General features: G+C 41.7%; 1 protein-coding gene across 1 annotated transcript in view; it reads left to right on the top strand.

Annotated features, from left to right (window-relative positions):
- Window positions 1-27,880, top strand: part of RAPGEF5 (Rap guanine nucleotide exchange factor 5) — a 156,538-nt gene that overhangs the window by 77,426 nt on the left and 51,232 nt on the right. Inside the window, exons 10-11 of the mRNA XM_014893578.2 lie at window positions 17,019-17,122; window positions 17,472-17,560. Of these exons, the coding sequence (XP_014749064.2) occupies window positions 17,019-17,122; window positions 17,472-17,560 (193 nt within the window). The remainder of the gene's footprint in view (window positions 1-17,018; window positions 17,123-17,471; window positions 17,561-27,880) is intronic.

Here is a 27,880-nt window from a genome sequence, read left to right as displayed (position 1 = left end):
AGCAGCAGTGGCTGGTTGCAGGAAAATGTACTTTAGCCTCTTTTGATGACTGGGAAAATAATAGGATGACCTAAGTCAGGAAGAGCATGAATAGTAGCTGGTAATTCCTGTAACAGCTTGCTGAAGATCAAATCTTAGATGGATTTCCAGGCTCTGAACAAGGGTAAGCCCTGAACAGGGGGTGATGCTGAGCTACACAGCCCTGTTTGATCAAGGGAAGGGCCTACAGCTCTCACATGTCATTGTTGGCTGCTGAGCATCAGCTCTGCCCCCTGCCAGCCTGGCTGATGCTGCTTTCTCACTTGGAGTGGCTGGACTGAGAGCACCATCCCTCATTTCATCTCCATTGTCCCTGGGAGGTGAAGGGAGTAGAGCTGTGTGTTGTATCAGGAGTAGCATTCCTACTTAGTCTGCTGCTGGGAGGAACAAAGATGAGTTTGCTCTTTTTGGCTCGCTCTTTTTAGGAGACAAGCACATAATGCAAAAGTGCATCACCTTTTTTGTTTGGTTGCAATATCTTAGTGTCTCTCCTGTTTTAGAGGTACTAATATTTGTCCAATTAATACAGCATCAGTTTAGGCCTTTTTACAAAATACTTTTATATTGCAAGTAGGGGATTATTCACCACAGAACTGTTTAAAGCACATCTGTGGATACAAATACAACTGTTGAATCGATTTGCTGTTTGCAATATATGCTGTTTGGCCATATTTAGCAGGTTAATAGAGACTGGATGTGGTCAGGGTCAGAGAAGACACTAATTAGAGCTGACTGAAGTGGGCAGAATTTCAGTTCTCATATGCAAAGCCTGATTGTTCAGGCTTTGAGCTAAAATGCAGACACATTCAGGCCTGGGCTTCCTTGTGTGAATGGCAAATAGCTGGAAGTGTACTGACACTCTGTCTCTTCAGGTGAGAAACCTGAATCTTCTTAGTGGAATCCACACATTAATTCAATCTGTCTAAATAATCTCTCAGTCTCTACACAGTACCTGTATTGAACTAATCATTGGGCCCTATCGATTTCTTTTTGGTTTCTTGGATTTTGATGAATTTATGTAAAAGAAACACATAGCTTCTAAGCAGAACTCTATCTGCAGTGAGCTCTTTGCTCCTATTTCACACAGAGACAGAAGTAAATTAAGCCTAGGTGAGATTTTCCTACCTGCTGTATCATTGGCATCACAAGATTTTTCCAACAGAGTTTGAGTGGTGCCCAGTGCCACACTGGGAAGCCATCAAATCCTGCACACTGCAGATAGTGGCCTCCTGCATCTGGGGCCTTTCTCAGCATTTCATCAAGGACATCCTCCTTGAGACTCCTCCTCCTCCAAGGAGGAACTTGCAGTGCTCATGGTCCCCTAGTTCTCCTTCTGTAGAGATACCTGCCTATGTGTGCATGTGCTGTACATATTTATTCATTGAGAAAACTGCATACCTAGCTGAAAGCAAAGACAATCTCTTACAAAGAGAGATCTCTTATTTGTGGAACCCCTTTTCACACTGTGGAATGAACCAGTCATTTAAACACAGTTTCAGTTCTGAACATAAAGAAGATCCTTTCTCCTGGTGAACCATCTGTTCTGACAACCCTCTCCTCCTCTTCCTCTTTTCAGATTGCATCGGGTTTTTGTCTAGCAGATTCTGTAAAGTTTTAATCTCCTTTTCAGTTCTTCAGATTAAAACCTGAGTCCTGGTCATCAGTGAGGATGCACTGGGTGGCTGAGTGATACTATAGATAGGTCGAAGCAGATACCTTTTTAAGTCTGAACCCCTGAAAGTTGCTTGAGGTAGCAGATTTTTAATATGGGACACTCAAATCAGGTACTTTCTTAAAAATGGCCCCTATGAATTCTTTTTTTTCACAGCGTGAGCGGTAGCTTTCATTTCCAAGGACCCGTAAAATGTGCCTCTCTTAGTTTGTTTTAGACACTTCCCGGTAGGAATACATGCAGGAACTGGGGGAACATGTTCCAGTTTTCCAGCAGAGCTGTGGGTATGTGTGCTGATTTGTGTGGGATCTGCAGCCACCCGCAGAGCAGAGCTGCTCTGCTCTTGCACTGGGTGGCCGTATGCTCCCTGTAACTCGTCTGTTCTCACTCTCCCACCCTCAGCTGTCACACAGACACACATATGTGCCCGTGCAGTTATGACTGTCTCTTCCCTGGAGAAAAACTTCGTTTTGTACTATGTAGGCAAAAAGGCTACAGTTTCACCACACCATTTTCCTTTTCAGCTGCTGTAGCAATGCTCTCCAGTTCTGTCTAATATTTTTACTGGTTAATCAATTGAACTGTTTTCATTGCAGTGACATGTAAATAGTAAATATTTACATTAGACAAAAGCTATACAGTAAATCATGCAATAACTGTTGTTTTAAAATGCTATTAGTTTTTAATCTGTTCAACATGTATTAAGGATTCCTTAAGAATAAAACCAGCAAAACAAACAGCAACTTACTCATTTAAGTATGGTAGAAATTAATGTCTTACCTGCTGTGGAAGAAATGAAATTCAGCATTCCAGCAGAAGTATCAAAACGCTGTAAAAGTTGCTTAAACATTATCTTGTCAAAATTAGCTCTGAAATCATAGGCATTTGCAATCTTCCTTGTAATTCATTAGTGCTGCAGTTTCCGGTATTCCAGTGCTCTAATGTGTGGAAAAGATCTGCATCACATAGTTGGATGCCCAGCCTGCTTGAAAAAAATCCTATTGATTAAGGTCTAATAATACATCCCATCCAGAGATTTTTCATTTGGGCTATTTTGTGAACACAGCAGAATGTGCAATACCAATATGTCCATACCACATTTGCTTTTGTAAGAAATAATTTGTTCCAATTATTTGACCTTTTTTTTTTTTTTCCGTGCACAGGTTAAGTGTTTGCTACAGCAAAACTTCTTCACCTTCCTACCTTAGACAATATATTTAATGAACTTTATCTGTATTGCCTTGTTAGGGGCAAGGAGCTAGGAGCCACCTCTAAATAGACTAGAGCTTTTATGGAAATGAAAGCACCAAAGAGTTGCTTCATCATGGGAAATCACTGCCAAATGTCGTGTGAGCTCTTGCTTTCCTGGCAGACACAATGTAGAGAAACATTTTCACTTTTAGCATCTTGACATTCAACTTTTTGACTTCTAGTGCTTTACCACATTTACTATATGAATATTTTCCATTAAAATACGTTGTTATGAGTTTGTTTGTATTGAAATAACAATTGAGATAATATGGAGATGTAGATGATTAGAGACTTAGGTCATGCTGTACAGAAGCATTTTAATCAGATCAAATGAAAACCTGCCTTTATTTTTAGCTTAGTCTAATGTTTAATAAGCTAAAGCTTAAAATCTGATGAATTGGCAATGATTTTGTGATTTGATATTCAGAAAGAATGCGTCCTGAATACCAAATGAATGAAAGTTACTGTGGAATATCATTGCTGCATTTTTATTTTGACCTTGAGAACTGGGTTGGTTTAGTGTTTTCACACTGCTAACCTTGAAACACAGCGATTGGAAAAACAGTGCTGAAGGTTAGCAGTGCTTTTTCGTGAGTTATCATAGGGGTTTGAAGTTCATATGGGTGAAGAGAAATTGTCTTCAGGATCTTCAAATAGCCTGAAAGTTTTGGTGATGACAGCACTTTAATTTATCTTTATCCTGAAAATGTCCTTCTGTGCCAGTGAAAACTTACATAGCTAAAAGGAAAAGTGATTGTAGAAAGGATTTTAAGTAATGTCAAGAGAATAGGCTTGCCCAGGAAGCTGCTAACAAATCCCTTCTGAAGCTGTAGAAACATAGCCTCCTGCACTGTGGGTGTGAGTCCTCACAAAATATCCTTGGTGCAGCCTCGTTTTGGTAGGTCAGGTGAGTAGCTGTGTGCAGAGATCATACTTCTCATGTCATGCAAATGCTCATGAGCCCAAGTCTCATCCCCCTCTTTGCTGGTTGCTAGCAGGCAGCCGATGCACCAGTACAGATGAAGCGTAGGTGAAGAAACATGCTTTGCACAGGAGTATTTAGTCTGGAATAAACAGAGGTATAAGACAGAGACAGCAGGATTATGTTTTCATTTTTTGTCTTTACTGAGTAGGTAATTACACTGTAAACTTACAGTGGAAAAAAATTCCTAACAGATTTTAGGAACATTTGACTGTGATCACTTGCATTGTAGGGGAGCAGAAGAAAATGTAAGCAACTTCAGCTTAGGGTAATCTGAAAATATAATTAATTTAATTAAAAATTTGAGAGAAACCTAATGTTTTAAATAGGACTTTAAATACTTTCCCCCACCTCCCTTCTGCCCACTGTGATCTCTGTGTTTCTGATTGCCTCCAATGCATGTGTTAAAATTCAAGGCATCCATAAGGCACATGTCCTCCTGACCTAGTGCTGTAGTTATGATGATGCATAAAATAAATAATTGCAATTACTGAGGCAATCTCAAGCACTTAGTAACTCATGCAATTGCTTCTTGAAACATGACTGCCCTGAAGAAAGGATCATTAGGTATTTCCCTGGGGTACTTGGATATTGTAACCCTCTCCACATGGTTCTATTAGGGAATTAAGACCAGGTCATCTGTTCATACATCTCATTTTATCTTTCTGTTACTCAAATGCTGTGTGATAGATGGTGAATTCCAGACTGTGTGTCTTCTTCACCCACAGCATCTCCTATCTATCAAAGTTCAGGTCAAATAGCAAATGGCCAACCATGTGGGAAGGAAGAACTCAGCAATGACAAAGTGATCAGGTTTAAGAAGTAATTTCTGGAAGGACTTATGAGAGAAGGTAAATTTATGAGATATATGACATAAAAATAATTTTCTGAGCAAGGAGAAAGAAGCTGGTTAGATGAGATCTCACAGTTTTACATGAAAAGGATGTAGCTTTAGAAAGCTATATAAATTGTTTAAAGCTATGATGGTCAGGAAGGAACCAAGGCTAGAAATGGGGGAAGGGAGGCCAGGATCAGAGATACGTTGGAGTTTCAGTATTCCTTGGGTGGCATAATAGGTGTTGGCAGTGTCTAAGTAGTCTGTAGTATGCTCTCTGAAAGTAATGGGGTGTGATGAAAGAAAAAGAATGGGATCAGAAGATTTATATCAGTGGACAATTGCAGCTCTCAGTGAAGCCTTTGTTGGCTGAAGAAATCATTATGCATACAGTATGATATCAGAAGGTGATAAGTGGCACCATGGAGTGTCACTCTCTCCCTGCAGGTAATATCAGCTTGCTCATGAGCAGATACTTTGAGGAAGAAGGGGAGTGACCCAAGGAGATTATTCGGGAATCTACTGTCAATGCTGCTCCTCATGGTGAATTTGGTGGAAGAGAGAAGGAGCCTTAGGTAGGCATGATAGTGGCTGAAGAGCTAGAGAAGGGCAGCAGGGAAGTGCAGTGGCCGGTGGATGGGCTGAGACTTTAAAGCTGGGACTGTCAGTAGAACAACATGGTTTGAGGGGCTGTTGGGTTGTTCTGAAGACAGCTGTCCCCTAGCATGTGGAGGAGGGAAGGCTATGTCAGGCAGAGCTGGTATGTTGGATGCAGATAATATCAGAGCCTGGCAAAACATGCAGCAGCCTGGTTAAGGGTAGATCAGATGTCCTTGTTTTGGAGGTGGCAACATCCCTCAGAAGGGTGGAGCAGATGGCTGGAGGCAGCAAGAGCCCCAGCGCCAGCGGGATGTGCTGCTGCACGTCTGGCAGCCTCCACGCTGGCAGCAAGGCTTTTCTTTCCAGTGCTATTGGGAATGGTCTTCTGGTGCAGGGGGCACAACATGAGTTTGAGGCACACTGTCATTGTAAGGGTTCATGGTCCTGACTGAGGCAAATCCCAGCAAAACATTCAGTATTTGATCTTTTTTTTCCCAGTATTTCTTCCTATTCTAATGATAGATCTGGTTAAATCTCCCTATGCAAAAGTAACACTTTGGACTGCTTTTTTTCAACTTTTTGCAGAAGAGACAGTGAAATCTGGACTATGTCACAGTTCTGCACGTGTTCCTCCACAAAGGAGCCATTCTCTGTGGAGGAGGTCGCTCAAGAGGCGATGAGTGTTTACCCAAGATGCCTTACATCTCATTGCAGATACAATGTGATTTACTAGTTGCCATGGTAACAATGCTTTTTCATTCCATAACTTGAAAAAATGTTGAGGTCGCCCTTGGTATAACTGACTTAGCTCCCTTCTAAAGTTGGGCACAATTGTATTATCTCAGGAAAGCAGAGAAGAGACTCCCAATATTCCTACTGAAATAAATTTAGAGCATGTAGGCACATAACAAGCAGGCACATGATTCTATCAGGCACAAAATAAGAGTAAATTAATAGATGATTTTTTAAAGTCATAAAATATAAAGAAATATAAAATGTTGCTTCATAATGTGGTGTCATACATCTTTCTGTAATTTGTAATGTTTGTGACACTTTGCTTTTCTTGAATACGTGAAAACTTATTTAGTCATTTTATAGTATTTTCTTTACATAGGTATGCAAGAAAGCACTTTTCTTCTTTTTTCTTGTTTTAATCTTGCAATAAAATTTCTTTATTTCTCGGGTGCTATAACCTCACTTCTGAATTAATTACTGCTGACAAGAGTTGATTGTTAAGCTGCTCTTTCCCATCTCCCTTATTCTTTTATGTTTTCCTTTTGTTAAATGTGGGCAACAAACATTGTACCAAAACAAACAAACAAAAAATGGAACCTTTAATTTCTTCCTGTGCATGTAACATTAGAAAAAAGCATTCTATATAGAAGCAGCCTGATTTTTCTCATTTCTATAGTTACTTTTGACATCAGTGTGCATTATCCTGCACAATAAATGCAGAATCACATCTCCTGCTATTAGGTGGAAGGAGTGAGTTTTATTTTTCCTTCTAACTCCTTTTTCCTTTTTTATTTTTTTTTTCGCAGCTTTATTGCATGCTCGACACATTTCTGTCTACTTAGGATCTGTTATCAAGTCTGAGTGATTAGTGGCTTATCTATGTTTGAATGATTTAGATTCATGAATTAATTAACAAGAAAAGAACCATTAGAAAGCATTAGTAAAAAGGCTGGTGATTTCAGGGTACTTTGGAGAGAATTAGAACTGTCATCCAAACCCAAGAAAATTGTAGCCATTGTGATTCATGCTTTCCTCAAAAGAAATCACTGTATTATGTCTAACTTAGTTGAAAACAACCACCGAACCACAGGATATAAATTCTACTTTGTGATGACTGCTATTGGTCTAGAAGTTAAATGGATTGTTTTGATTTTAAACATTAGGTTTGGATTGTTATTTTTTTACTCCTTTACTCAGTGCTTTTTCACACTTGCAGTTAAATGTCAGTGCATTTGAGAGAATTTGATTCTGGAGTTCTTGAGAATGAGCTTGAGCTTTATTTAGTATTCTCAGTTTTAGAGAACCTTTTTCTTAAGCCTTTTATGAGGTCAGAACCAGCTCCTGACCTTTGCTGAGTACTCTTTTTTGAAAAATTATCTGCATCCTTCCTTGAGCATAACACTTCAACAAAAAGATATATGGCTTACAGTGATAAGTGTAATGAGCAGCAATAGGCAAGTTTTAACCTTCCTGGTTTGGAATTATGGCTTATAATGGGAATAGTGTACAAATTTTATTTGATTTTATTTTTATTGGAGTGATGGCATTGGCAGCATCAAGAAATAAGTCAAGAGACAAAGGTTTCTCTAAGAGACAGTAAGGGAATAAGTGAGTTTTTTAAAATAATATTTTGCTACACACCTAGTATAAATTAGAGTGAAAGACAAGGCATCATCGGTCTTGTCTGTTTGGCTTACAAGGTGTATATGTTCAGAACTGGTAATTAGAGCAATATAAGGCTGACAGTGTCACATATTTACTGCCATCTCCCTTCCATTCCTTCAGGAGACCTTATTTATCTCTGCTTCCATTATAAAGGTTGTAAGGCCTTTGTACACGTCCTTACCAAGGTGAATATTAGTCTACATTAATAAATTAAATCTGCTAATGTTAGTGGGCTGCGTTCTGCAGTTCTCATTCTTGAGTGAAAGCTGTATGGGGGCTGCCAGAGAAGGCAAATTCCAGCCCTGTTAGATGTTAATCAAATTGTTATCTATTTCCCCTAATATGCCAGTAATTTCTAGAATTTCACCCATTTGTTGTTAGGATTATTCTCAAGTATAATTTCTGTATATCTGCGCAGTCCATTTTTCTTTCCCTCAGCCATATGGTAATAGAAGTATATGTTATCAGTCCTAGGGTATCCAGGTTAAATCTGCAGTCCTCCTTGAAGCCTTGGCACTCCTCCCCCCCTCCTGGCTGAAATATAAGTCCTGCAGTTTTAATATGATTTCCCTCATGCTCTTCACTGCAGCTAAGTCTTGAACCACTGCCACTGACATCACTGGAAGACATTGTTCCAGTATATTCCAGAGTCTCCCCCAGATAGCTGGGGGATTGAACTGTTGTTTCGTTTATGTACTCCTGTTCTATTCTATTCTATTCTATTCTATTCTATTCTATTCTATTCTATTCTATTCTATTCTATTCTATTCTATTCTATTCTATTCTATTCTTAATTCTAATTCTATTCTATTCACAAAGGATATACTTGCATCTGGCCTTTGAGCTTTTGTCTTGAAGGAAACTTTACATTCTTGGCAGAAAAACAGTTCTGATTCTGGTGAAAATAACACAGTTGCAAAACTCTCTTAGGCAAGCTGAATTTTCCTGACACTTACCTTGGGACCTGAACCTCCAGGCCTGTTGAGCTCCTGTGTGGCAAGGGATGCAGAAGCCCTGCCAGCCTGGGGTGGGCAGTATGTGCAGGCAGTGGGAGAAGCCTGGCTGGCTACTTTCTGTTCAAACTGACATGTTCTGGCACAGCTTCAGTTGTACTGAATTCATATTTTTTCAGTGAAAAGAAAAGGTTTCATTGGGAAATTTCCTACAGTTCTGTACCCCACCACATTAACTGCAAGGCCACTGGAAGGGATGGTTTGCATCTGGCCCTTTTGTTCTACAGTCATGTTAATTTGCCCTGGTGTGGTGCAGGTTTTTCTACAAATTCAAATGCTCTAAGCCTGCAATTCTTCCATATACTGACATTTTTTCAAGTAAATGCTGTCCTGCCAGCTGTGAGAGAATGTTAGCAGTATTAATACCATCATCCCATCTTTTGTCTCTCTTCACTCCCTTCCCCTTTCTTTTTTCCCATCCGTTTTTGTATGGTTGCAGAGAGAAGGTCTCTTCAGTTGTCCTTGCCAAGGTGGCAGCTCTCTGTCAGGCTGTCAAACTTACCCACTAATAGCTATGAAGTAGGCTCCAAGAAAGGGAAACCTGAAATGCATAGCCTTCAGTTGCTGTGAGAAGACATTTCTCATTAAGTGACTGAGTTGGGGAGTGCTAAGGTTATGACAATATTACTTCAGTGGTTGTGTCATCAGAAATGTGGTTTTTTGGGTTTTTTTTGAAAATGTGCCCTTTTTTCATGTGTTAGAGGTGTTGCTTCCTTTCATTAAAGCCCAATCCTTAAAGTGTTCTCACCTTAAATATATTTAGAGGCAATTGGGGGCCAGTCAGGAGTACGAACAATTTAGCTTCCATTTAGGACATTTCTTGCATGCCCAAACAGTGTATCTGCAGCTGTATTGCAGCTCAGCACCACTGAACATCACACCACAGGGAAGTGTACACCAGGATTCCTGTTTTCAGTCATGGATTTTATGCTTCTGTTATTTTCCAAAGAATAGTAAGGGTTTTTTCTTTTTAATTGTGAACCTTCTGGTGGTTGGACTTCATTTTAAAGGTCTTTTCCAACATAAACAATCCTATAATGCTATGAAAAGCTTCATGAGGTTCTTCTTTTTTCACTTCTTTTGCCTTTCTTTAACTACATAAACTTTTCTCATATTTTCAAGTGGCCTGAACAATGAACCCCCCACCCTGCTTGTAGTTATACCACTGCTTGGGAACATCATGAAACTGAGATTTTGGGGTTTTTTTTCCTTTAGGACCTGACTGAAGCCCTTCAGCTCACATAACAACTCGCATTTAGCAGTGCCCTATTCCCATGAGTGGTTTCTTTCTTCTTAGTAATAGAGAAAGCAGAAATAATCCTACTCTCAGCAGTTTTGGGATTACAGGCAAAAATTGTGTTCCTTGATGTATGACTGTGTAGGGATATTAATCTTTTCCCTGATGCCTGTTGTCTGTCATCTCTGTCTTACCAGCACTGTCCTTTTGACCCCTCTACAAGGATAACTTGTTATTAACGTTGCCTTTGCTGTGGATGCTCAGTATGCAGATGACAGCGCCAACAGTTTTTCTAAAAGGGATTGTTCTGCACATTATCAGACACAGTATTCAAAAGTGGCTTCAGCAACAAAGGATTTTTATTTTTTTTTCCCCTGTGCTGTGGCTTGTGCCCATTTTATCACCATTTGTGTAGATGATAAATTCAGAGGAGGTTGTGTTAAGCCGCATGTTGTTGCTGTGCATCTGTGAGACTCAGTGTGAGACCACTAGGAAGTTTTGGTACAATGCCTGGATGCCTTTTCCTGGAGGGAGGTTGTGGTTAAAAATTTAGAGTGTTTATAGTTTTACAGACTGCTCAGAAGTCACTGAGTACCAAAACAAAATCACTGTGCGAGGCATTTTTATGTCATTAGTTTATTTCTACCAGCATATGGTGATTAGCCCACGTTTATTAAAGGATTTAACAACTGGAGGGGAAAACAAAAATATTAAAGTACAGAGAACTGGAGAAAAGATCATGACATCAGAAAAAAATAATAAAATGCAATATGTATATTCTATGACTGTGTTTTGTAATGAAATGAAATAATGTAATGCTTTATGTAACTTTTTTCAATTATTCTTAAAAATTGCCATATGACAAACTTCTGTTGATGGTCCTGCAGTCCTGTAAGGTAATCTTTCCCTAGATATTTGGAAAAAGTGGTGAACTTGCAACTACAAAACAAGAAGTCCCATTGAAAACGTTTCATGTTTTGATATTTTAACTATTAACTACTAACAATATTAACTTGACTTTAACTATTTTTTTATTCTCATCTTTCTAAAATAAAGAGAGGTTACCACTGCAGAAGAAATACTGGTCTCCTCCTTACACAGTGGGGTTGAGCTGTACTGGTGACTTTGAAAGCTTTTCTCCTGTGGTAGCTGAAAGCGAATCAAACATCTTAATACAGATTTTGATCTCTCTTGAAACTCCGTGGAATGCAGTAACATATTCTGAGATGGATTATCCACAGAGATCAGAGATATTGTCATCCACCTTCATGTTAATTGTGATCTGTTCACTTCCATTTTTTTGTCAAATGAAAGGGAATAGCCTGCGAAGAATAATTTTTGCACGAGTCTGTACTTTGGTGACTTTAGATCTAATTTTGCAGTTTCCACAATAACAGATTCCAGGGAGAAACACAGTGAAGTGTAAGAAGGTGATCATCTTTAGTCTTGACAGAAGCTGTCTGAAAGTGTACCTTAGATCTGTTAATAGAATGTGTTTTGTTGTGTTTCTTTCCCCCCCTCCCCGCCTTTCTTTTATGTTCACAGTATAAATGTGCCTATATTTTATAGCCAGGACTCACCTCATTGTCTATTATTAGAACTAGAAAATTTCTCACATTGTAAGACTTCATTTTCCTTTGCTTCTAGGAGTTGTTGCATCTTTTCTGTTTATTCTGAAAGGTCTCTGTGTCAGCCTATGTAATTCTATATGAAAAATGCAGCCAGTATTTTTCAGAAGCAGCTAAGAGTGAAGTTAGGGGTAAATACTGTTTTGCTATGTTTAAAAAAAATAATTGGCAGTATTTCTCTGAAAAGCTCTTATGCCCTTATTATTCTGAGTTGGGTTCTGAAATCCCTTTGGGGTGTTTTTGTCATCTTCGTGTTTGCCCAAATATGACCTGAGTTAGAGGCCAAAAAATGCAGTTTATACAAGCTCTGTAAAGAGTTTCTAGAGCTCTGGAGGTTAGTATGTGAAGGCTCTAGAAGCTCATGCTTCAGCCTGAGCTGTGAAGAGTTTTCTATACAGCTGCAGCTTCTGGCTGTTACAACCAGAATGTGCTTGTAGGATGTAATGAGCCAGGACGGAGATTTTAACTCTGTCACTTTTGGTATGTCCAACCTAGTCCTCAGTGGGCAGGTTTGGGGACCTCAAGGCCACACTGCAAAGGCTTGTTGTCTTAGCTTGGACCCAGTCTCAATGTTAAGTCTCAACATATGCTGAACGAGGAAGAGGTGTAAGGATGGAGCAGGATAGAGTTTCAAAAAAAAAAAAAGTGTTTTAGTCAAAGGAACTACATTAGATAATACAAAGATTACCAGTCAATGTTTCTCAGTTTTTTGACTTGACTTTTCTGTCTTTTTCATGTTCTTGTAAGTCTTCTTTTGCATGGATAGTATATACCAGAGATATTACAATATCCAAACAAAAAGACACCTGCACAGCAAAACAATCAGTCTTTGCAATTAGGATCTTATTATTTTGTGGCTTTTGTCAGGCTCTGTCACCAATTTGAGAACTTTCCCTGCATGGCAGGGGAAGCTTCTCTACATTTGTTTTGAGCCCACTTCCCGACTCTGCTCTTGTGTTTCACACTGCTTACATGGATGTATTCCTGTGTGCACAGGGAAGCTCCTTAGATTCACTGAGGGGAGCGGTCTCATTTTCAGAACACAAACAGCCCTGGAATCCTCTATGTACACCTTTTCCCGTACCTCTCAAGGGCACGACCTGGCACCAGCATCAAAAGACACAGAGGCAGAAGTGATTATCTGATTGTGTTGAGTCAGTTTTTACCAAATTAGGAAAACAAAATGTTCCTGCCCTCCATAACTTCTAGAAGAGGCAATTTCTTTGTTATTTAATATGATTTTGAAGCAGATAGCCTGTGTAAAGTTTGCTTTGTTGCATGTTGCCCAAAGAAGATTCTCTTTGCCTTTGCTTGGTTCTTTGGCAGCAGGAAAATCAGTCTGTGCACTGGATTCTCCATGCTCTATTAAGTTTGTAGGTGTCTTATAGGTTATCTCTTAGTTCTTGTATTACTTTTTTACCCATAGAAACTGGCAGTGTCTGAATCCGTCTGGATCTGGTATTGGCTGGGGTAGCTCTGTGTCTGATCCCTTTTTTAAAAAAGCAGATGAAGAGAAGTTGGACAGAAGTTCTGTCATTGGGAAGTGCATAGTTTGCACTGCTGGCTAGGGACACTCCAATATAACAGGCACTTCAGTAATGGGTAACATAGATATAGAAAATAATATTTGCACAGTTGTCCTGTCCTGGAGAAATTATGTGAAAATGGGTTTTCTTTTCAGTGAAGCAGGCTTCTGAATATACTGTCTATTGCAGAGCATAATGGTTTTTTTCTGTTAAAAAGTTGTTGGGAAATAGAGCAGCTTTTAAATCCTATTTCTAGCGATGGAGGTTTCTTACAGGAAGAGAGGAGGCAGTGCATTCTGGGTGTTGGATCCTCTTTTAATTAATTAAAAGGCCAAACTCAGGAATTCAAGGAACACAGAAATATCCTTCATACCAAAGTTATCAGTTGCTTTGGCCAGAGATTGGGTTCTTCCCTGCCAATTGCAAATAACCCAGAAAACGAATGTCTCCCATAAGGAAGCCAGCCCACTGCAGCTGTTTTCAACACTGCCATTAGGTTCCTTCTGCTTCCTTCTTCCTCTGTGCTAATTCAGGGAGTCATATTCCTGCTCATGCAAAGTGTAACTCACAAGTCGAGGCCCGCTAAGCAAGGACTTCCAGCTGTTTCATTCCTATAAGCATATAAATATTTATACCACCCCAGGGTTCCTTTCATGCTGAAAATAAAGGTAGCACTTGTCTGCTGTTAAAATATATTACCCGGGAGATAAATGTCTTACCTCAGTATTAGGAAGATGGATGAGAGGAGTGGAAAATTGGCTATAATATTGGTTGGAAGATCCACTGAGTCCAGAGAACCTTGCTGTTTACTTAAAACTCCTGCTGGGAACTGACATCGAGGTTGATAGTGCTGTGTTTAGCTATCAAGAGATGATTAATTAAAAGGTGTAATAAATGTAAAATATAGTGGCTGACAGATGCAGAGCTAGCTAAATTTCCTTGTGATGGGTAATGTGTACCATGGATTGATTATAACATCCTAATAGGATGTGAATGGTGATTTTGAAGGTGCAGATGAGACAGGGAGAGTGTGCATAAGGCCACATGTAAAGTGAGATGGCAGTTTACCTCTGTGGCATTTTGGTGCTCTACCTCTTTGTGTCCCACCTCAAGTCCAAATGTATTCTGATCAAGGCTGCTGGGAGTAATTTCATACCCACTGCACTGGAGCAAAGTTAATATCAATCCCAAGCGAACTGGGATTCTGTGGTGGCCTCTCTGCCCTGATTCTCCTGCCCAGCCATAAAATGAGAGATAGTGATGCTGTGCCTCTGTGCCCCTGCATGGCCGGTGCTGGTTGCAAGGCTGTGTGAAGGTCTGGAAAACTGCTGGAAGGCTCTGCTGTTAATTGGAAGCGTGATGAGAAAGTCTCTTGAGTCAGCCTGCTGACTTTGAGGAACTCGGCTAGGGTGCTGCCTTGCCCTTCAGTACACGCTGCTGTCACTTGGGGGCCCCTCGCATCCTCCTTCTCATCTGTCACTGGATTTAGACGGAGCATGCTGAGAGCAGCCCGGTTTTCTTCCAGCAAGAGTTATTTCACGGACCATTCCAGATTCTGATAAATGAAGCGTGCCTTGATGTCATTTTAGAGTAATATCTGTATTGAAATCGGAACTTGTGAAAATATGTAGGACTTGCCTTTGTGCTTTCCTTTGTTCAGGATAATTGTCGTGGCTTGTTGTATGATTAAAGGGCCTGACTGAAAACAAAAATATACCATGTATAAGTAGAGGTTTAATGAAATAGTAATTCTTCCCTTAAATTGAAATTGTTTTTGACATAAGATAGCAAAATAAAGAAATTCTCTATTTCTCTCCTTTTTGGGGGAAAATATTTATTAGGTAATGAAAATCCAACTTGAACCAATTGGGCCTTAGTTTTGCCCAATTTTTGTCTTACCTGATAAAATAGATTGATTTTTCTCTTCCTTGAAATTGCTAAAAGAGGTAAGGACAAGAGGAAGAGCCTGATGAAAATCTTAGCATTGGGGGACTTTATGCTATAAATTTGCAAACACCTACTCCAAAGGTTTTTTGAAAATATCTCTGCCTTGTGAAATGCTGAAAGGGAAACACCATCTTCCACACCAACCATTGTTAATGTCCTTTCAGTATGAGAGAGCTTTCACCCTCCCAGTGCTCCCTGTTGACTTGCTGCCAGCTGCTCATGTATGTAATGTATCTGAGTGTGCTTAAAATCCATTCCCATCTATGAGGAAATAGATGGCTTGTACAAATACAGCACCATACATCACATACATTCTCCATATGTGCTGCAGTTTGGAATGTCAGTGAGCAGGGAAATGAGGATCGGGGCTATTTTAGAGGATGGAAATGCCAGAGAAGAGACAGAGAAATTGAGCGATTTATTTGTTTGGATAAATCTCCCTTTTACTGAATTGCTTTAATGCTGTGCCTGTTTCTCGTTCTTCCTCTCCTTCTCTTTTGATGCTTCTTTCATTGCAGTTTTTCAAATATGTAGGCAACAAAAAACCACGGCCAGTGAAATGGAAGATTACAATTATGCATCAGTATTCCTGTAACGTGGCTGCTCAGTAATGTCTCCTGGGAGTGTTACAATGAATATCTGACATTAATTGGCTCAGTACCTGTATGTCTGACCTTGCAGAAATTTAATAGATCAATTCTACATGTTCTTTACTGATAAAGAAAACTTCTTCAGGGCTGCATCTTTGGGCATGCCTGCACCACAGTGACAGCCAGAAGTAGCAGTCAGATTCACTGGGTCTTAGAATAAAAAATAAAATAATAGAAAGAGGAATCATAAAGTGGTTTCTCTCTCTTGTTTTGCCAAGGCAGCTCTGTTCCTCAGCAATTTTTAACCCATTTGAGGTCCTTTTTTCACTGCCGGATACTGTACACTTGATGCACAAATGCTGTTTCCTCTTCTTTGAGTAGTACATGTATGGCCTTCATATGTGTGTTTGACATACTGAACAAAATAATTGAACCGGGTCAGAATTAGAGGAACAGCACCTACTGGGCCATACTTGCATTGAAACAGCAGCCTCTTTTGTGTCGCACACTCTCCGGTGGCTGACTCTGCCAGGAGGATCTCGCAGGGGGCTGCGCGCCGCTCTCCGGCAGCCGCCGTGTTTCAATGCGCCCTGCTCAGTCAGCAGCAAGCCCTCATCTCCCGCACTGCTCAGTCAGCTGCCTTTGGCTGCGCTGGGGATCTGGGCTGCGTGTGCACAAATGGATGATGGTTCAGCTCTCTTCAGTTTCAGGGAGCAGAGTGGGAGAAAGTCGATGTATAAACCGCAGCTTAGCTAAGATTCACACACGCGGCGGTCACTGGGCTGAACTTTCTGCGGGGGTGTTTGTTTCCCAAGTTAAAAAGTTGTTGAAAAGAAGGGAGATCCGTTCACGGAGTATTTTAGGAGATGCTCAGAGGCACACATTACATGCCTGCCCCACTGTTTTTACCGCCTTTATTGAAGTACAGGAGAGAAGCTTTACAGAAGGTGTATTCTGCCTCCCTATTACTGGCGTGCTCGGGAGCACTTGCCGCTTTCAGACTATTGTTACCTGTCCCCTGCTTTGTTTGACTGTCTAGGAATTAAACGAGCCATCACCTTGGGGACACGGAAACCCGCATATTCAAAGTCCCCCTCCCACTGGCTTCTGTGAATTAAAATCCAACACACGGAGCCCAATGCAGCTCACAAAGGGAGCACGTTCCGGGGTGCAAGGAGCCCCCTCCCCAGTTTAGGTTTCCGGCAGCGGTCCCCCCGGGCGCGGGATGGCAGCCCCAGCCCCGGTCCCGGCGGGCACTGACCGCGCTCTCTCTGTCCCTCTCGCCCTGCGCACGGAAGGTGGACGATGGAGGCGGCGGCGAGCGGGCGCGGGAGGCGGCCGGCGCGGCGCTGGTGCTGCGGAAGGTGTGGTCACGCAGCCCGGCCCCCGAGCGGCGCGGGAGGTAAGGCTTCCGCGGCTCCGGGCGTGCGGGGCTGGGCCGGCCGGGCCGGGCTCGGCGGCGGCGGCGGCGGCGGCGGCGGGCGGGGCGGCGGCCCGGGGCCCCGGCAGGGCGATGGCCCCCGAGGGGGGAGCTTAGGGGCCGGGCGCGGCGCGCAGGGAGCGGGTGCCATGGGCAGCGGCAGGGTGCGGGTGCCCGAGGCGCTGGCGGGCCGCGGCGGGGAGCGGCCGCTGCCCACCTTCGACGTGCCTTACTTCAAGTACATCGACGAGGAGGACGAGGAAGATGAGTGGAGCAGCCGCTCGCAGTCCTCCACCGAGGATGACTCCGGGGACTCTCTGCTTTCCGACAGATACGTGGTGGTGTCGGGGACGCCGGAGAAGATTTTGGAGCATCTCCTCAGTGACCTGCACCTGGAAGCCGCCCAGGACAAAGAGACGGGTAAGGAGCGAGCCTGGCGGGGAGGTGGCGGTGCGGGGATGGGGGAGAGGTGCCGGTGCCGGTGGCGGCAGAGCGGCGCGGCGCGGGGATCGCTCCCGGGCACCCCTGGCCGAAAGCCGCTGCCAGCCGGGCGTGCAGCCGGGGCGATGCGGGGAGGAATCCCCGAGCGCGGCGCGGCACCGGGAGCTGTCGGAGCGTCACTGGCGGTAGCGGAGCCCCTCGGCAGCAACTTGAACCCGTTTACCTTGGGCTTTGGCTGCCGGCGGGGCAGCGCAGGCGGCGGCGGGCTTTGTACGGCACCGTCTCTCTGCAGGCAGGGCTGCCATCCCTCGTAGCCTGCAGCTGTTCCTGTATCCATCCGGATGCTTGCGGTGCACCTCACCTCCAGCCAGCTACTCGTTTTGCCATCAGCCCAGTACTTTGGCACGTCTGTTTCATAAAAATGGTTTATAAATTTCCTTATAGCCGAGGGCACACCGTATCGCCCGGTGCTCTACTTGTTTGTCTTCAACCAGAGATATTTCATTCCAGCCTAGAGCAATTTTATATGAATAGGGCTACTTGACATGCAGTTTAATTTCCAGCTGGATCTCTTGGCTAGATGCACAGCTTGCTGTCACCAAGAGCTCATGGAGTAGTTTATCAGAAGTGCCTGTAACCTGCAATTCAGATACTTTTAATGGAAGTGACCAGGCTGGTGAGACTTTTGGAGGTCCTGAATGCTGAAGAGGAGAGTAGGTGGCTACCAAGGGCGCTATGTATTTGGTCATCCCCAATAGGGTTAAAATGCATACTCCTGATGCCTGTATATATCTTTCTCTACAAATGAGATTACTGAGAATAAACACACTTTAATCCTTTTAAATGTCTGAAAAGATAAATAACATCTGTGATTCCCAGAGGAATATCTCAGAACAAGTCATTAGTTTAATGTGGGACAATAGGCATATTCCAAGTACTGATGTGTCAGTGCCCCAAAGAAACACATAGTGTCTGCCAGTGATATTATTACAGTGTTCCTAGTGCTGCTTTTGTCTGCCTAGACATTAATATTTAGTGCAGAGAGAGGCTGTGGCTGTTTTCCTTCCACAGATGCACTGGGCTAGATATGGGTGTAATTTACTTAAACCAGCTCATAGGCAGTGTAGTAAGGATCCTTCCTTGGCCTTTTAAGGTCAAATATTGGATCCAGAATAAGTTTTCTCATTAATGTTTATCACACACAGATTGGGGAACGTCAGCTGCCAGTCTTTATAGTCTGCTTCATCTTATTTTGTAAGCTCACAATCTTGCTGGAAAACAATGATACTTTCACTATTGATATGCATTATATTTTGGTTTTTGTAAGAGCAAAGCACTCCTTATGTGAATCGTTAGATGTTGTATACATTCTCCTAGGTATTACCTTTTTTTTAAAATCTCTTTGCTCTTTCTCCCTCACATCACAGAGACGCTGTTCCTAAACCTGGTCTTTTTGTTGTACAGAGGGGCTGGCAAACTGTCCTCAAAGCAAATGTTAAACCACTACTTGCTTGGTTGTTAGCAGATGGTAAAGTATTTAAAGGTTGATTAGCTTCCCCTCACCTCTGCCTTATCCTAACTCCTTTGGAAATAAACAATTAGGCTCTGCCCTGTAGCCAGGGTTAACTGGATCCCAGGGACAGAACAAAGTAACTGTGCCTTCGGTTTTTTGCCATCATAAAGATGTGTGATAAACCTTGCCCGGCAGCCCTCCACTCCTTCAAGTGTGGACCTACCATTTTCTTCTGACTTTATCAATCCGGTATAATACAGAACTTCATCAAAATGAAAGACTTTAGGGGTTATGTTTCCCAGAGGTTTATGAGGGGGATGCCCCTTAATGGATTTTACCAGCTTGTTTAGCAGACTCAGTTGCCTTTGGCATGAGGAAGTATAGGATGTTGATTGTGCATATGTACAGCTTTGTGTGTGTACCTGAAGGCATCCTTCTGCCGTTTGGGTGCTTGGATTTGCTGGGGTTTGTATTTTTTTTCTAGTTCCAATCTGGCCCATCTCAGAGAACGATAGAGTTGCAGAGCCCTGCAGGCTTGTGTTTTAGCAGGCATAGCTTCACAGAACATAAAAGGACAATGTTGTTGTAGTTGTACCCAGCTGCTGCTCCTGCTGTCTGTTTGCCAGTTCCAGGATTACTTCCGTGGCCTCTTGCTTTCCCTGCAGCCCCCAATGCAGTTTCCTTATTTGTCTGTAAAGAACATGAGAAAGGGCTGTTCTTACATTCGCTAGTGCACAGGGGGCTGTTGTTCTGTTTGACCCTTTGCACTGCTTCCCAAGGAGGGATGCTCTGCATGTTTTCATTCCCACCCTTTGTATTCCAAATCATAACTGTAGCCCTCTATGGTTGTTAAAAAAAAAAAAAAATCCACTATCCTGGGGCTGGCGTAGTCATGGAATGCTGCCTTTTATAAACACCAACATGGCTGAATGATGTGCCATGGATTGCTCCCAGTCGTCCTCCATTTTCTAGCCCAAGCAGCAGATACTGCTTGCACCTGGGAGCATAAAGCAAGTTTTGGGACTGGTCTGGAAAAAACTTTACTGGTGTCTAGTCTCCAAGGCTTCCTTCAGCTGCTGCTAAACCTGCAGCAAGACAACTTAAACACTCAGATTAATGAACTCTGCTATAATAAACAGGTGGGGACCCAACCTGAAGAGTTATCCCAGTGCCTGTAACATAACATAGCACTATTTTAGGAGCTGAGGACATCTGAAGAGAAAACTGCAATCTGCAAAGCTAGACTAGTCTATTGCTCTGGTGACTTCCATAGGCAGGATGTCTGGAAAGCCTGAGGTTTGCAAGACTCTTTAGGCTTAACTTACTTGATAATTGTTTAATGATTGAGAGATTTTTGTGATGACTGTGTCGGGGAGTATATGTGAGTGCTTGGGACATCGTCTTAAATTTGAGCTTGCCACTAACAAAGGCTTGCCAGCCTTCCATCTCAAAGGAGGAAGTTTTCATCTCACTGAGGTGCTAGAACCTGTAAAGTACCAACCCCCAAGAAGACTGTTCTTGTTTGCTGCCATGGGATTGATGGAAGTTTCACATTTCTGTAACAACCTACTTTTCTGAGTCATCTCTGAGGTGGTTGGAATCAATGGGGAATGCCTGCTGAGTGTGCAATTTAGAGTGCAATTTGGGGTTTTAAGAACTGAATAGAGAGATACACTTCAAATATGTGAGTATTTAGGCAGAAGATGCAAAACACATCTCATGGGCTAATCCTTATCAAGGGTGGGGATTTGAACAAGTAATTTCCAAGAGGCCAAATCTTAGGGATCTCTAATCCCTTCCCATTGACTGCACCATTTATTTCAGAATCATTGTTCTTTTATGTAAAGTCTTTATTTCTTGGATGTTAGCAGCATTTCCTTCTCTAGATATTATCCTGATGTCATCTTTGGCGTTTCCTCCAGCTGGTCTCTGTTCAAACATACTGTCTTGCTTTGTGGTGGTTGCATTCAACATTTGGCAGCCTCTGGAATAGTGTAGTGGTCATCATATCCACTGCTACTACTCCAGGCCTGCCTGGATTGCTCAGATCATTTCCTTCAGTCCATTGGGTCACCTTTCCCAGGCATCTTAAGCAGAACATTGCTGAAGTAGAACATAATCTCCCCCACTGCATCTGCTGACACTACATGTCTTTTACCTCTCTGCTTTGGGAATAATTTTAAGGAATGAATAGAGAAGAGATTTATTTGTGAAGGTCTTTGAGAGCAGGAGGCAGAGGGAAAGTGTGATCTGGAGAAAGGAAATAAACGTGGAATTGTATGACTGGAACAACGTGTTGGTGTTAACTGATGTATCTTTGTAGTGGATTGGGTGAAAGGGACTGTGACAAGGGGGAGGCACGACAGTTTTGTTAGGTTATTACAGAAGTTGGGATGGCAAATGATGGACTGCTTGGAGAAAGATTTAAGGGACAGAAAAAGAGGACAAATCCTCATGGCATAGCTAAAAGAGAGGCAGAAAAATATAAGTATGGTCTGGATTTCTTCAGAGTAGGAAAAGAAAGGAATAATGATCTTTGTAGCATGCTATGTCATCTTATCTGGGATTGTGCATGGTCCTTGGATTAGTGGAACTCTCCCTTGTCATACAGAAGCAGTTTTACCTTTGGGATTGTAACATAACACCTTGGAGGGACTGTCAGACCATGTCTATATGTCCTAGGAGTGTTGTGTAGTAAGAGTTACTTTTGTTGAACACATTCTGTTTCTACACTGCACCAGTGACACCGCTGTGCTGTTGGGCAGTGGCACCCTCTGTGGAACTGTACATGGCCTTGGAGGAGAATGGTACCATCTTGAATGAACTGACTGTAGTCAGCTGCTTAATAAGGTTTGTGAAAAAGAGATACAGCTCTGCCTTTTCTAGATTGCCTTTTGTTTTAATATTCCAAGAAAAAAGGTCTGGTTGTTTTTTTGATATATTTTTTTTTAGTTATGAAGGATGTTGTTAGGTTTTTTGCTCACTGTGCTTTTCACTGATGATTAAAAGGTGTTGAACAATGTACTCCTGTGACTGCCACACAGTCAAAGTGTACATGATGCATGTGGACTGATGTCAACGAGAATAAATATTTGCCCAACATTTTGTGATCCTGCTTCCAGGTTTTAGGATGGAGAGACTAGATGCCTGCTAACCCTTCCTCTTAACAGTCCTTCATAATGAAATGTTGTCAGTCATGATTTTGAGGGATTTTGTAAACTTTTCCCTGAAGTCTGGGAAGATTTGGTAAAATAAGTGGGCTAAATGCATATTGCTGCCATGCCCATAGGAGGAGAATAATGGTTTAGCAAAGCACATCAGTATAAGAATAATAGAAAAGATAAAAAATACTAATATATATCGGTGTTCAATATGAGAGGACCTGGGGAGGCTTTTGCAGATGACCATTGCTTTATGTAGTGTGAGTCTAAACTATCTCTAAATTAGACTGTCAGTAGAAGTAGGTTTAGAATAAATCAATAAAATGAATAGTAACAAATCACCAGGATCAGATGTTACTCCCCAAAGACTTCTAAAGGAACTCTGATATGAAATTGCTGAACTCCTAACAGTGGTGTGTAATCTATCATATAAAGCAGCTTGAGTGACAGAGGAAGGTGGAAAATGTGATACCAATTAAAAGAAATGGTTCTATTTGGGGAACATCTAAGTAATAAGGTTGTCATTTTATCAATACATTATTCTAGCATGAACTGTTGCTGGAGTTGAAAGAAGCAGCTCAGCCTTTCCTAGCCACTCTTGCCACTGGTGCCTCTGTACTTCTACAGTCTGTCTGTGATTCTGTAGCAGACCCAAAGCTGGTCCTAGTTGATACTAACCTAGGAAATACTAAATTATTACTTTTAAGATTGATAAGTCTCTTGATCGACTTAATCTGTCAGTGACACAAAATTTGCCCCCCCTGACATAGGGAGAGGGTGGCAGGGAGTGAGACGTGCAGGTGAGAACAGCAGGAGAGAAGGATTGGTGTCTTTAACAGCTGGACTTGCTTGCAGGAGTATGATTAGATGCAAAATTTCAACATGAAATTATGGATTTGTGATGGGATATTGGGTGGCAGTACAGTAGATGCAGAAGGAAGAAATGCATACAGAAATATACTGAGAATCAGGAAATGTGTGAATTAGTTTTTGCAGACAGTTCAGATCTTGTGTATCCTGTAGAGCTGTTAAAGGTTTGAAAGAGCATGAGGATATATGATCTGGTGTGCCTGTATTTTATATTCATCTTATCAAAATGCTTTTGATGAACTCCCGTGCCAAAAATCCTGAAAGAAATGTAGATTGTTTTGATCAGGAAGGAGATGCTTTTTAGGACTGATGATTACTTTAAAGGGAGAAAATGAAAGGTAAACTGTCTGTGTTTAAAATGGAGGGAATTTGCCACTGAAGACTGGGTGCTGCTGAGTGTGGGATGAAATCTGAGGTAACAGCATGTGCTGGTATTATTAAATGGTTGAGGATCTCCTGATAAATAAAGCCATAGTTTCACCTTTGGTGGCCATGCAAGATTATATTCTTGTACGCCCTATTATCCCCACATCTGACTGCTTGTTTGAGCTGTTGTGCTACATCAGGAAGCTGATCCAACTCAAAATTAGTCTCCTGAAAGTTGTAAGAGTGGGGCAGTGTAGAACTGGGAAAATAAGTTGGGAGCAGGCCCCTCGAACCAGCCCTATGGCTGCAGAAAGATGAAAGGAATAAAAATCTGTGTGACTGCAGGATAAAATTGCAGATGGGATCCAAGTTTGAAAAATGCAAAGTAATGTGTTTCTCTACCATGAAGAAGAGGAAATTCTTATTATACATATTCAGCAGGGTGCTGACTTGACTATTATCATGCAGAAAATAGGTCTATGGAGGTAGTGTGGATAGTTCTTGGAAAATTTTGATCAGCACTGGTCAAAAAGGCAAGTGGTAATTAGGCTAATGAGGAAAAAAGCCAAGAAGAGCTGTAGTTATACCATTGTGTAACTGTGAAACATGGAATGTATAATATGATTCCTTCCTCTCCCCCAGCTCAGGTTGAAAATGAAGTAAAAGACAGCAAGGGTGATTAGAATTATAGATTAAATACAGCTAAGAATAAATACTCTAGGTCTGGTCATCGTAGGAAGGTAACTTTTGGTGAAGGAGATACATAGTGATCCACTATTAATTGTGTGGGGAAGGTGAGACATAAAGATTATTCATTGTTTCTCATAATGAAGCAAGTGCTTTGTAACACAGTGAAATTATTTGGTTTATAACTGATAAAGAGAAGTGGTTTTCCAGTATAATGCACAGCTAAACTGTGAAATTTGTTGTGAGTATTCTGTGGAAGCCAAAATTTGGAAGGGTTTAAAAACGAACTAGGCAAAATCCTGGCAAAAACTCCATCACTGCAGTGATGTCAATACAACTTTCCATTTGGAAAGTGTACATTCAATGCTGCTGGAAGATAGGAGGGTGTGTCTGAGAAAGGTAACTCGGTATTTCTCTTTTTCTGAGATTTTTTTCTTCTCTTGGGCAGCCTCTGTCAAAGACCTGGTTCATTTTATGGGCATCTTTGCTCTGACCCAGTGTATTGCATGCAACATGTTGCAATTTGGAAAGAATTAATCAGAATCTAAGATTATAATAAGATAGGTGGGACAACTGGGTGAGTTGTCGGTTTAACTGGCAGGAGAGTGGCAGCAGCATTTTCTGCTGAATGGCTTTGCAAATGGCACAGTGGAGCCTGAAGCTGGGACAAGAGAAGCAGGAGCTCTGGGTAGCATGCAACTGGGACCAAGTCTGCCAGCAGTGACACTGGCTTCTCAAATGGGGAGGTCTGACATCCTGTAGCTGTCCACCTGTACATTGCCATGCTACCCCATCTCCTCTGCTATACTTGACCTTGTGCCAGGTAGATTTAGGTATCTTCATAGGAGATAATTCTTTTCCCTTTGATGGGATTATTTTCTGTCACAGTAGTGAGCTGAGTCAGCTTGCAGAAGGAGCACCATGTCTGGGGTTCACTACAGACAGCCAGTGTGTCACATGCTGCAGTGCTGAAGATAATGGGAAATACCAGTGAAGGAAAGATGTCTAAGATGCTCTCTCATGTCAGGAGCTCAGACAGGTTTTTTTTCTGAGAAATGAGGACATGGAGCCTGAAAAGGGTTTATATGCACTTGAGCACTAAAACTTGTTTGAGCAAACTTTTGGAAAGGCAGAGTCTGAGAATGCTGCTCCTGAATTGTCTCACCATTGTATCCAATGGCTGGGAAACCAGAGTCAACATGGGGGATGATAAACACTTTTATTCATGATCAGGACTCTCTTTGTAGATGCAGATGGTATTTTTTCAGTTCATCACCACAAATACTTTTATGTTGTGGTTACACTTAGAAAGTTAGACTCTCTCAGGGAGAGAAAGTAGCTGAGGTAGCCATTGGAAAAATACATAGTTCTGGTGTGCCCAGGAGCACTTTATGCACTACAGGCACCTAAATACATTATTTTTGTACTCAATGCAAGAATACCTGGTAGAGTCCCCAGTGTTCAATGTTCTGTGTTTGAGTCAAATTTGCAGAAGAAAAAGGTACCCATTCTCTATGACAGCCAATTGGATCACAGTATTCTCGGTTTCTCAGTCTTTTCCCTGTAATTCAGTAATTGCCAGTTGTCACCTTTTGCTATGTGAGAAAGTGGTAAGAGGCTGTCATGAAAGCCTAGTGTGAAACCATTTATTATGAAGATGTGCACTGTAGACAATATCAGAGTTTTTGATGATCTTAGTTGTTTAAACAGAAAAGAATTGGAAGTGCAGGTCTATCAGGAGAGAATTTTTAGGGGTAAAAGTAATTTTCTTATGACAGTGGGAAAGGCTTTAAAATCAGAAAAGGCAGAAAATGTTCATTTGTTGTACTGCAAAACAAGCTTGGGTGATATAAGAATTTTGATGAGGTACCTGGAAGATAAGATGTTATGACACTGGGAGTTTGATAAGGTTGCTGGAAACGTAACCCTAAAGACATTTAATCAGTTATTTGTAGCATGCCCTATGCCCTCATAACCTTGGAAGTTTAGGTGCTATAATTATCAAATCAATGGAGTAAGTATTTCAGATATATGAAATTATATATCATCATATGTATATATATATATAAATAACCAGATACATTAAGTAGCTGAGGTCATAAAGAGACATGTTTGTATGTTTGAAAAGTGTTTCTACAGAACTTTTTCCAGAATGGTGCTTTTGATAATTCCTAATTGTCTGATGGTGCTAAGCCAAGAAATGTATGGAAGGGATAAAAAATTACTGGAAGACTTCATAAAAAATCTTGTATTTTAGTGGTAAAAAAAATAGCAGATGTTGCTTCTTAAGTTTCTGCCTTAGTCTGAATCCTTTTCTAGTCACTCAAGTGTGGCTGGTCAGTGTCAAGTGTGGCAGAAATAACTCGTGTTCCCAGGTCAGAAAGTTCTGACTGAGGGCCACAAAGTCGAAGGGGAAAACCAAGTTACTGCACAGAGGAAATGCCCAAGAAATCTCTCTCATCAAGAGATGTCATCTCCTGTCATCTTAGATATATGCCAACCACTTAGGTTGATTTCCTGTCTGGCTCAAATGCTACACAGGAGGTTAGGTCAGTTCCTTAGCTGCAGGTCTGGAGATAAAGCAGGACAGGTACCTTCTGTTGCAACTAATGTCATACTGCCTCTAGTGAGCCATAAGAACACCTAAACCAAAAGAAGTCAACATCAGCTTAGCAAAAAATTATAGCCAAATTCTGAAATTAATCTAGACTGTGGTAGCTCTTGCTGACTTCTGTCTACTAGAGAATAGAGAATACCAAGAATATGAAGGGAGAAAATAACCTCTGTTGCAGAGGTGACACAGCTTACAGATCCTCTCAGCCCCCAGATACAGCCCTGCTTCATCTTTTCCCAGGATGTGGCTCACTGAAGCTGACTATAAAACATGTACAATTATCTAAAAAGTGCATGTTTCCATGAAAAGTGGGATCTGATTTTTAAGAGCGTACGAGGAATAGCAACAGATGGTGTGTGGGCTGGCAGGTCAGTTAGCTGTGAGAGTAGAAACTGGAACTGTAAAAATGAAATATCAATGTTCCTGCTTCTTATAAAGTATCCACACATCCTGTTCCTTCAGTGGGAGCCAGAGACCACCTCGTCCTTCAGGAACCCCAAATGCCCTTCACCACAGGTCCCCCATTCTTCGTTCTCACCACTTAGTGTCGTACTCTTCCTTTTTAAGGAAGGAAGGAGCTTTTTTATTATCTTTTGCTATCAAACCCTGATCTGAAAGCTGTTGAAACATAGGCACTGTCATCCAGGTACTTTTCTTCGATCACACTGAGATTCCCCAGCTGCTGACCTAAGTAGGTGTTTGTACACCAGTGACTCCCGTGTTGCTGTTAGCACTTACTGCGATGGTTGTCCAGGTGGAACCTTGTTCTCAGGATGCAGCAAAGCATTCCTTCCTGAAAGCAGAATCTGTAATGATATAAAACTCAGAGATGTTGCTCTGAAATTCAGATTTTTTTTTTGTTGTTGTTGTTTTTTTTGAAAAAAGCTTTTATGGAATGGAGGAATTTTTATGTAAGAATGCTGAAAAGATAAAACTGCATGTTGACATGCTTCTGTATCTCTGAGTCCAAGAATACAGTTCATGCACTGTCTTTAGAGTTTAAATTCCAGTGTTTCCAGTGTTCCAAGTTGCTATAATACAATGATTTTCTTGTGAGATTAACATTTTCTGAGGACTATAAAGAGCGC

This window comes from Sturnus vulgaris, chromosome 1 (genome assembly GCF_052056855.1).
Source record: "Sturnus vulgaris isolate bStuVul1 chromosome 1, bStuVul1.hap1, whole genome shotgun sequence".
NCBI classification, from domain to species: Eukaryota; Metazoa; Chordata; class Aves; order Passeriformes; family Sturnidae; genus Sturnus; species Sturnus vulgaris.
This window is presented reverse-complemented; position numbering and strand designations above follow the sequence as displayed.